This window comes from Lytechinus pictus, chromosome 5, assembly GCF_037042905.1.
Source record: "Lytechinus pictus isolate F3 Inbred chromosome 5, Lp3.0, whole genome shotgun sequence".
NCBI lineage: Eukaryota > Metazoa > Echinodermata > Echinoidea > Temnopleuroida > Toxopneustidae > Lytechinus > Lytechinus pictus.
Window position 1 is genome coordinate 47327739 of NC_087249.1, and position 12056 is coordinate 47339794.

A 12056-nucleotide genomic window follows, 5' to 3' on the forward strand; every position below is an offset into this window, starting at 1 on the left:
TAATAATAATGAAAATAATATATGAAATAGATTTAAAAAGATAACCGATATTTCGTAAATGAATATCGATGTGCAGAACTGTGGAAACATTCAAATTGCAAAAAAAAATCGAATTCAAACTTGGATTCAACTTGAAAAAAATGCTGATAATAAGACCAAAATCAATGGTAGTGCGAATTGCGAAATGAACGCAAATCAGTAAATAATTTGTTTCAAAATATGCTAACGAAATATTTTGTTTGCTTACATTACTTTATTTACTATTGATTACTTTGCTTCGGGTATGATAGATAATAATAGCCTTAGAATATTCTGATAAATGAACAAATACTAAGTTACTTTAAGAAAACGTACTAGGCGATTCTATATATATCCGTAAAGAATAGAATAATCTTGTTTCAAAGTGAAATTTAATGTGGGTCAGATAAACTTTGAAAATATGAAATTCGGATTTTCGAAATAGTAGTGATGAAAATTTAATAAACCAAGCTGAAATCTGGGGAGTGTTTGATCAACATTTTTATTATAAGTTGTCATATCTTACATCTTTCTTTGATTTCGATTGGCTGAGAAGCACTGTTACTATGGTAACTGTCGGATAAAACACCCGGCAAATCCTTTCATAAACTGCTTGATCCCAGGAGCCTGGAAGCAATTGAACATCTTTCAAATTAGCCTCGTATCCTATAAATGGAATTGGAAAGTTTGAAACCTGAATGATAAATTGTTATTAAAGATAATGACAAACAGAACAGGAACCAATATTGGGTATGAAATAAAAAAGTAGGAAGAATAGAATAAAAACCCTGCAAACTATAAAGGAGACTGAATTTTATTTTTTATTACAAAGACGGTTTTCAAAATGGTCAATTTTGGTCTCTTTTCAACCTCGCCATCATGCACTATCACTACGAAATGAAGAGTTTTCGAGTTCAGAATCTCAAGATTTGGTAAAATCAGCCTTACTGAATATACCTATTGAGATAAATAGAGATAATAAATCACCCTATAATTTCATTTGTAAAGAGAAACTAAAATGTTTTCTTAGATTATAGCCTCTCGCTATTTGGTAACATAATTATTGTTGTGAATCACGTGAACATGGACATATCATTCAAAACTCTCTTGAAATAATAACTGAAAGGAGTTTTTCTTCTTCAAAATAAGAAATAGGAAAAGAGCAGTAATAAGAAAAAAACAATGTTAAGAATAATTTTAGATTTTTAGTTCTCCCATGATTTTAGCACAGACACAACCCTACTATCTTTCAAAGAATGTAAGTTCATGAACATTTTTGGAGTTTCAAAGTCATATAAGAGTGAAACTGCAAAATTATTTAGAGATAATAAGGATCTCCTCGTCCGCAGGCACTAGAATTCGACCATTCTTATCTAACACTGACATTGAGCGCCAAAACGACAACAGGTCATCCACAAGCTTCGCCGGCGCCGTCTGCCGAAAATATGCCGTCTGGGTGAAGAAGTCGAAAAGCTTGTTTCCAAAATCACACTGTTCATCAAAGACATCGGTGATATCCCATTTCATAGGGACTCGACACGTGATGACGTCATAACCTTGCTTCTCGGCAAACGCCCTCACAACATTGGAACTTCGTCGCTCTTCGACGACGGTGGGCAGATACGTCTTTTCCGAAAAAGTTCTTGGAAGTATGCAGTTATCTGAATGAGGATACAAAAGAGCGGGAAAAAATGATTTAGAAACGAATAAGAGAGAGGCAGAGAAAGAGAGAGGGAGAGAGAGAGAGAGGGGGCCGAGGGGGGGGGGGGGGGGGGGGGGAGAGAAGGTGAGAAAGAACGAAAGAGAAAGAGGGAAGGGGGATCGAGGGGGGGGGGGGGGTGGAGAAAGTGAGGGTGAAGCATAAAGGGGCAGGGACGGGGGACATTGAAGACGATCTGATGCCATTTGTATGGAAAGTTAAAAATGCTCCAAAGAGAGGAAAATATAAACAAGGACGAAGGACAAAGTGAAGAATGTACATAACGAATTTGATACGGACAGGCCTGATTGAATCAAATGATATAAGAAAGGAAGGAGATGGTGATTTTTTTTGTGGGGGGGGGGCAGTCCGGCGACCTAACAAAGAAAAATAGGAGTAGGCCTATAAGACTATCATAACAGACCATTACTAGTATTATTTTCCATGCATTTTGGGGTTTTCTTTTCTTATTCTCCGGTTTACTTGAAAAATCATAGAGGCTGTCGTCTCTTGCCTCCCGCTAGCTGTCGCCCCCCCCCCCAATACATGGAATATACAACATCGTCAAGGATAGAGCTGCGGAAGGCAAACGATTTTTGCTAGATGATTAAAGTACATCTGTCAGGGATTTCGCTGTTATATGTTACTGTTCAACCTACTTCAAACAATTCCTTATCATGCTTATCTTGAGTAGCTTTTAGTTCTACTATACTCTGTTGGTTGATCTTTGATATGTATTGTTGACTGCATTGTTTTTTTCACTTACGCTGTCATTTTAAGGAACGTAGATATGCCATGTGCAGATGCGTTGCACTCCAACATTTGTTTACATGTGGTAATTTGCGGGTGCATTTTTGTAGATCAAAATACAAAGTTCTAAATCCTCCAGCATCACGAACATAGGGATGTTGGCAGATGAGGGGGCAAAGTACAAATAAAAGTTCGTCGAATACATCAAGAGAGCGAAGCAACCGAGCTAATCACAAGTGCGTTTTTTTTGCATTTTGCAAAAAAAAGTTTTGCATAATGGATGTTGGTTATTTTGGGGGGGTGAAAATTTGCAAAAAAAATCTGGGTTGGAGAGAGGGCCGGGGGGAGTTCTTGATAGGGTAGCTGAAAGTGGAAGAAATCGTTGTTCAGATAATTTATAAATTAGGGATGTCGATCGCTACATTAAGTTAGATCGGTATATGCTGCAGTCCCGTTTAAGAACTCGATCAACAGTCGTGTCGTAAACAGTCGTTTTTATCATTCACACATGGTACTGTCCGTATAACAATATATTTTAAAGGGCTGCTTTCGACAAGCCGCACAGGCGCCGTAGTGGAAATGTGACTGCGGCATTACGATGGAACCGATCAGCGTTGGCGACGCGATGTTAATTTACGGCGGTCTCATATTCACTCCGGCGACGTGCGAATGTCCTCATCGGGTTTAAATTAGATTTTTATTCTACATAACAATATAATATAACACAAATATAACAAATATATATTGACAATAAATCAGGCATATATCATTTAGCATAAAATCAGTAGCAGAAGACGGTTTGCCATTGTAAGAAAAAAAATGCTTGAAAATATGACAAACCGAAATTATATAATCATATTATGAGCAGAATGGATAATTACGAATTATTTAAGTATCGATTAAGTATAATATTAAACAAATCTAACAAGTCAACACTTGCTATAATATAATAAAGAAAAACGATGATAATGAAGATGATGATGATAATAACGATGATGATGGTGGTGATAGTGGTGGTGATGGTGGTGGAAAAATGATGATGATGGTGGAAAAGGAATAGAATAGAACGATTATGACACAAGAAAGTTTACTTTACAAATTCCCAATATATAGTAACATGACCTTAACTTTAGCTTTGAATGAGTGTAGGGAGCAAGAAGATTTAACTGAGTCTGGGAGAGGATTCCAAAGGTGAGGACCATGATGTCTTACAGATCTCTGTGCAATAAGTAGTTTTGGATTGACTAAATGTAAATTAGAAGAATTACGGGTGGGGTAATCATGAATAGTTTTATTAAAAGTATAAAAATTTTGAAATGAATTTGGTAGCATCCCATTTAAATACTTGAATATGAACAATAAACTTTGTAGTGTATTAATGTCTAATACTGTCAGTTTTAATTGGTAAAGTAATGGTTTGGTGTGAGATAAATATTGTGAACCGGTACAAATGCGAAGCGCTTTCTTCTGCAAATAAGTGAATATAATTTATTTTTGTTTTGTTCGTTGTGGCCCATACTAGATTGCTAACCGTTATATACGGTAAAATCAATGAATTATAAAGCATCGCAAGTGTTTTGCAAGGAAAATATTTCTTTAATTTATATAATATTATAATATGAGGTTATTATATGGCGTATCGTTCCAATTTAATTTTCGTCAATGACGACACCCAAAAACTTCGTTTGATGCTTTCTTTCAAGAGGACATTATCTATAAATATGTTGTAATATAAGTCATTTGTATGAGATTTTATGTGTTTAAAATACATGAAATTAGTTTTGCTGATATTGTGAGACAATTTGTTACATTTAAACCATAAAGATAATTTCGGAAACTCATTATTTAGTGTATCAACTAGGGTGTTAAGGTTATGATGTGAGTAAAATATGTTAGTGTCATCTGCAAACAGTGTTGTAGTGCATTGATGCTCGGCCTTGGCCTTAAGGCCTACTTTTTCAAAGCCTTGTCCTTGAATATTCAAGCCTTGGCCTTGACCTTGAGGATTTTGAGCCTTGAAATTTCAAGGCATTTTCAAGGCATTTTGTATTTTGTACTTTCATTTGTTTTTATTTAAGTAATTATACATGTTTTTTAATTTTTCTGTATATTTAATGTCATTAATGGTCAATACTACCAGTCAGCAGTAGTAGCAGCAGCAGTAGTAAGTGTACTAGCAGTGCCATCAATTGAAATGGTCACCATTATCAAAAATTATCATCACATATGTAACAAAGAAAACAGCAGTGATGAAAAATAATATTATTTATTGGTAGTGTGTTGTAATCATGACTAATGATGACAATGACAAAATAATGATAATAATGATAAGAATAATGATTATGATAAAGATTATAGTGATTTGATGACAATAATAATTCTGACAGATCTGACTGCAATTTTGACAACAATTTTCATGCTTTCCTTGTATTATTTTCTTTGGCCAACAAGAATGTTTTAAGTCTTAATGATGTTCTGAAGAGATTTGGTAAACTTGAATACAATCTTCAATTTTGTCATATCCAAATGGGCTATGTCAGTGGCATGATGAGCTAAACATTTTAGGGGCCAGGCATTGCATATAGAGCAAAATTTCAGCCAAAAAAGCTGAAAGCGATTGAAGCGAGAGAGCAAAAAATTTCACCCTCTTACTTTAAGAAAAGCTAATTTTGTTAGAAAATAATTTCACAATCACTCCTTTTCCTTTCCTTTTATTCTTGGTGGTGGAACTTCTTCCCTTCCTCTCTTTTTTTTTTGTTTTTTTGGGGGGGTCTGATATTTTAAACAGGCGAGAAAGAGGAATGGGAAGAGAGAAAGAGAGAAAAGGGGGAGTAACATGTGAGGGCATAATAAATATGGGGGTGACACATTTGGCTGGTTAGGCAGAATATACTGCAAAATCAGTTAATATGTTGATAGGCAGTACATCTTTTCTAAATTGTATATATTTTGTTTGGGTCTAGAGTCTCAGATTGACAAAACAAAGTAGAAAAAATGTTTACTTCTTTTTAATCATATGGTTCGACAGTAAATTTTATTTCACTACAGTTTCAAGGAAATAAACAACGTACTTGTATTTATTTTTGTGTCAATATGGTTTAATAGAGAACTCTATTTTACTGTTTCAAGAAATAATTTAAATTTACCCCCCCCCCCAACTAAGGGTAAAGGGTGTGCCCCGTTTATTTTATATCCTTTTGAATATAACTTTATTTTGTTAGTATTCTTTATTCCGGTTTTTAGGTAAAATAAGAATAGAAGATTAATAGAAAATTATAATTGAAATTCAAAAGTGGTTGTAACCATGAAAACTGACAAAAGTCCTAAAAATGACTCATATTCAGGCCAGCATTTGAAAATGTCAACTTGCGCTTTGTGCTCTCTTGCCCCCCCCCCTAAAAAATTCCCTGTAGGAAAAATTGCTCCTTTCCCAAAATCTAAAATGCCCTTCTTTCCAAATGAAATATGCCCTTTTTGAAAAAGAAATACCTTTTTTATAGTAAAACATAATACATTTTAGGTTCGAAAATCATCAGATTTTGGATCGCGCTCGCATCAATTATTGTTTTGTATACGGCACTAATCCTGTTCATGGCTACAAAAATGTTTAGAATGTCCAGTTTTCAGGTTGGAATGTCACAAATTTTTGGCCCGCGTTCTGCACTCGCATCAATTGATGTTAAGTAAGGTACTCATTCTGTTCCCGTTTAAAAAAAAAATGCTTAGAATGTCCAGTTTTCAGGTTGGAATATCACAATTTTTTTAGCTCGCGCTTTGCGCTCACATTATTTGATTGGTGAGTAATGTATCCTATTTATGAGTCACCAAAAACAGTCCTTAGCAGCTTCCTTTTCTGGTCAGTATATTAAAAATTTCAGCGCGAAGCGTGAATTCTGTAGTTAGATACCTATCTTTTTCATGATTATAAAAACAGCTCGGAATATTTAATTTTCATCATTACACAAAAAGTCCAGAAGTTTGAGCTTGTGATTCGCAATGGCAACATCTCACAAGGATGCCCTTTTAACAGTGATTAGCGCCATAATTGACCCCCCAAAAAATCAAATTTTATAACTTTATAATCTATTTTTTTTTTCAAAAAGAAAAGTAAAGCCGCAATCAAAATATCTATCTTATCAATTAGAAATCACTTAAAAGGGTTTTGCTCAACTTCATTTCTACAAAACACACAACCACTTCACGCAGTTGATAATCTCATTTTGAAAATGTCTGTTTACACCAAAATGCCAATTTTGACATATAAATGCCCTTTTTGGCTTTGACCAAAAATACATTCTGCCGCCCCTGTCCCAGGGAGTGGAGAAAGACATACGTTGAGAATGGGCATGCCAGGATCAGATGACCGTGGTAATAATTATTGTAATGTAAATCGCCTCAAAAAATAATGTTCCAAGGTTACTCATTATATTATTATTTTAATATTATGTCTAAATCTATCATGATATTATTTTTGTTTTACATGGGTCAAAATTTTTGCTCGCTCACACCTTTTATAAATGTTGCCATGTGTGCCATGTCTGCCGCCTAAGCATTGTTGGCTCATTGTTCCATATATGGAAAGTTTGAAATGCCTTGGCCTTGAGGTTTTCAGGTCTTGGCCTTGGGTATTGAAGCCTTGGCCTTGGGTATTAAAGCCTTGGCCTTGGCCTTGTAAGTTTGAGCCTTGACTACAACACTGTCTGCAAATAATGTAAACGATAGAAGAGAAGTTGTATTAGTCATTGATACATGATATAAAAAAAACAATTGGCCTAATATCGACCCCTGTGGGACACCACATCGGATTGGTAGAAAAGTTGAAGAAACATAATTATATACAACATATTGTTTTCTATTGGTTAAATAGCTTTGAAACCAGGAAAGAGCAACACCACGAGTTCCATAAGAGAAAAGTTTTTGAAGTACAATTTGGAGGTCAAGCGTATCAAAGGCCTCAGTGATAGATCCATAAATACCCTATTACATGTTTTTTATTGGCTATAGAATCTGTTATTTTATCATATAATCGAATTAGAGCAAGGTCAGTTGAATGACTTTTTCTGAAACCATATTGATTTGAATTTAATAAATTATGTGTATCCAAAAACTTGTATAGCCTCTTGTAAATAATCTTTTCAATGATTTTAGATATACTAGGGAGAATCGTATAGGTCTATAATGACATATTTCATGGGGGTTGTCTTTCTTAAAAATAGAATTTGCTTTAGCAATTTTTAAGCACTCTGGACATTTCCCAGTATTGAGTGAGAGATTAAAAATATGAGTCAGAGGGGGTGCAATAAAATGTATAAAAGGAGAAAATTACCAATTCTATTGTGGCCCTGTGCTTTACTCGACTTGAGATTTTTTTTTATTTCTATTATTTCATTAGCATTTGTGGGATTCAAAAACAGTGAAGCTATTGAAGGTTCCGGGAGAAACTTAGTAAAGCTTTCATTTGGTTTACTAAGGTTTTTGCTAATTTACACAAAAAAAAGAGTGAGCTATGTCTTCGGAATTTATATTCACATTATCCATTGTAAAATTATCAGTGGGTGATTATTTTCTTTTCTAACCAATTAAATCATTTATAACCCCCCATGTAGACTAATTCATATATACCAAAGTGCACCTACCTTTATTACATACAATGAGCATTATACCCTTGTCTTTCAACATGGACGTAAGCTGGGTGAAAGTCGTTTCAAGGTCACCGATGTAGTATATTGAATGTATGGAGCTGATGAGATTATACTTGTATTCTGCTAATGGGCTGTCGGATACGAACTGGGCCAGGGAACCACTGAACCCATGGAATACAACCGGCGACGATGATGATGACGCATCCCCAGCGTTTAAGGCAGATATACTCTTCTGAAAGGTTTTGAGCATGTCTTCACTGGGATCAATTGCGACGTTGCAGACTAATGTAAAATAAGCGCCAAGATTCTTCACAAAGTGGCATTCCTCTCGACCTATAAACCAGACAAGGTTGCACCATTAATACATTAGGAAGTTTTCCCACCTCGACGCAGAGCAGATTCAATTAGAACATGTCGAATGCCCTTCATGACGAAGAGCAACCAAGACGTCTTTGTCGGAATTTGGTGAATCAAAACAGCAGGCTCATCCCCGACTCTGGACAAAACGACATTTTTCGGCAGCTCTTGAACTTGGGACGAAACTGCCGTTTCGCCGCAGCAGGGCCCTGGGAACGATTTTTTTATTTCATTTTTTTTAAGGGGGTGATGATGTAAATTTCACAAGCGAAAAAAAAAAGGATTTTGGACCCGAGAAATGTGACAAGCAAGCAAACAAGAAAGATTTTTTTATATTTTTATATTTTTTTGTGGGCGGGGGTTCTCCATATTCTCCATTTGGAACATCTACCAGAATTCCAGGGGGTGCTTCCTCTGGAGAATAACACATCCATCACCCCAGCCCCCCCCCCGCTTCCGAAGGCCGGTTCATCAGTTTCGACAAAGCCCTCCCATGCAGCTGTTCTTTGTCATTTTGACAGGCATTTTCAATACATTTACTTTGTTCTTGAATGCGCTCCCCGTGGAGCGATGCGAAAACTCCCTAATCTCTGTGTGAAACACTACTAAAAAAAAATCTGAGACAGATCATTTATCAATCAACTTACATACCCCTAAATACAAGTTCATTTAGATCTACAACAAATCAATTTTTATTGCACTCCCATATATCGTTCTGAAACATTATGGTCGTGGAAGAATTCGAAATTGTTTGTTTATAAATGGTCTTCAAGTATGTCTATCAAGCCTTTACATTTCCGCCCAGCATGGGCACCCCCAAAGTCGATCAAATGCAGATTGGGCAAGAAGAAGTGTCAGACAAATTTATACCCATCACCTGGGTTGAGTGCAGCACAATGTGGGTGAATTTCTTGCTGAAGGAAAACACACCATGTTTAGGATTCGAACCCACGTCCCTTACATTGAAAAGCGAGAGTCATAACCTCTAGACCACGACGCCCCCACTAAATGGCCATAATTCAAGGGATCCTCTCTAAAATGAAAATAAGCTCATCTGATCCCTAATCACCACTCCTCTCATAGTGAGATGAGGACCAGTCCTGATGGAATGATATTTCAGTTTAAAAGAAAGCATATTTTTTACACTTTCACTCTAAAAAAAGTATTAAGAAATCACTCTTGAAAGATTTAAATCTCATTCCATCAGGACTGGTCCCTCAACTTACTCCGAGCCTGAGAAGAGTGTGATTAGGGACCAGGTTAGCGGAATTAGAGAGAAAGTCAATTTATTTGCCGTCATGGGTCAATTTTTTAGACTAAAATAAATGGTTAATATTAAAGGACAAGTCCACCCCAACAAAAGGTTGATTTGAATAAAAAGAGAAAAATCCAACAAGCAAAACACTGAAAATTTCATCAAAATCGGATGTAAAATAAGAAAGTTATGACATTTTACAGATTTGCTTAATTTCACAAAACAGTTATATGCACATCCTGGTGGGTATGCAAATGAGGAGACTGATGATGTCATCCACTCACTATTTCTTTTGTATTTTATTATATAGGGAATATCATATTTTTCTCCTCATTGTCAAGTGAAACAACGATTAATTCCTCCCTGAACATTGTGTAATGAGCATTGTTTAATACTATATGATTCAGTCAAGTTGGTCCTTATTGTCAAATATATCAAAAATGAAATATTGTATAATTCAAACAATAAAAAACAAAAGAAATAGTGAGTGAGGGACATCATCAACTGTCTCATTTGAGTTGTGCATATCACTGTTTTGTGAAAAATAAGCAAAACTTTAAAATGTCATAACTTTCTTATTTTACATCCGATTTTGATGAAATTTTCAGCATTTTGCTGGTTTGATTTTTCTCTATTTATTCAAATCAACATTTTGTGGGGTGGACTTGACCTTTAAGAACTCTTCTTCTTCCTCATCTATGAGTAGACCTTTCATATCATATTGGGTATCACAATAAAGAAAAAACGGAAAAAGGAGTTTATGACGATGCACACGAAACATCATAGATTATACCAGAAAAATGACTTGAGAATCTCGGTTTCCTCGTGAGACACACTTTATGTAGTCCCTAGATACTAGAATTCAAGTATATCGTAGTATTGAGTAGTATGTCATTGACAATAATAACAAATAAAAAAAAAACTCTGGCCAAAAAAACTAATAAATGCTAGAGTTTTGTTTTTATGCAACAGGCCTCAGGTAGTTAGTGAAGAGGCCCACCACAAAATGCACGCCGAGTATTGAATGTAGACAACGACACTACGGTGTACGGCGAGCTCAGATAAACAACTTTATTGAATGTTAGACTTTATCACCTTCACAATTAAGTTTACAATTGTTAATTTCAAATTTAAATATCTAATATATACAGCAGAACTTAAACTCTTTAAATAATTTCATTTTCCGGTAGGGTTCACTAAGTTATGATCACCACTGTAGGTACAAGAACTTACCCCCCCCCCTGATCCCCTTAGTAAAAAGGGGGGGTAAAGTGTTGACACGTTGCAATCATTCTGGCGGGATGATGACAATTTTTCATAGACCTAGTAATTTCTATATGAATAATAGACTTCCATATTGCATCGATACTGATTATTGCATAATTTACTACCTAAAACCTAAAAAACATTAATTAGCTTTACCAGTAGGCCTATAAAGTGTAATGGTAAAAGGAGCGCTAGAAAACAAAGTTAAAAGGAGGAAACTAATTATTACGATGGATATGCAAAGATGCAACATAAGGTACCAAACATTGAATGAAGTACATACGGACCTTCGCCGACTCCAACTCCGAGGATATTGCATTGATCCTCAGTACTGAAGAATCTGGTTAACTGCTTAATAACAGTTCTGTCGAAATGGCGACATATCTCTTCATATTCCAAGTCCTTTCTCGCAATCTTGCAGAATGCATTTAGGAAAACATCTTGGTAACGATTTGGGTCCCTGCTTAAGGGTTTCAGAGAGACTGAGTCCGACATCCTTCGACGTCGATTGCTTGAAATTAACCCAGAGCCCGCATGTACATTAAATTATTTCACGCCTTTACTGTCTCAAATGGTAGTTATTGGATCACACAGGCCTCTATGGGCGATGCAGCTAGACAATGAAATACGATAAAGATTGAAGAGATTATAATAGTCAACTAGTCAGAGTAAATATATTCTCATGGGCGTCCCTAGAACCGTTTGATGTGGGGAGTGATGGGCTTTGAAAGACGTTTAGCGACAAATTTCTTGATATTCCGACGTAAAAACTAGACTTTCTAAGTTCTGTTTTCTAAACATGAACTGGGGTTGGTTTTTACATTCGTAATAATGTTGAATACTCCCATGTAACAGAGTTTGATATCAATGAATGCCACGCAGAAGGTATATTCTTGGAATTGAAACTTTGTAATAATTCTATATATGTCGCATCTATTTACAGACCACCTGGTCAGCCCATTGGTTTATTTGTTGATTCATTATGTGCAATACTGGATAAAATAAATATATCTTGTAAAAAACTGTATTTACTAGGGGATTATAATATTGACTTGTTAAAAGTGAATAG

At 35.5% G+C, this 12056-nt stretch overlaps 1 protein-coding gene across 1 annotated transcript; it reads right to left on the bottom strand.

Annotated features, from left to right (window-relative positions):
* Positions 1-241: 241 nt before the first annotated feature.
* Positions 242-11596, bottom strand: LOC129260159 (histamine N-methyltransferase-like). Its single transcript, XM_054898195.2, has 3 exons — positions 11275-11596; positions 8104-8442; positions 242-1679 (listed from the first exon to the last, which is right to left on the bottom strand). The coding sequence occupies exons 1-3, from the start codon at positions 11480-11482 to the stop codon at positions 1333-1335; spliced, it is 894 nt and encodes a 297-aa protein (XP_054754170.2). The 5' UTR covers positions 11483-11596; the 3' UTR covers positions 242-1332.
* Between the last annotated feature and the right edge of the window lie 460 nt (positions 11597-12056).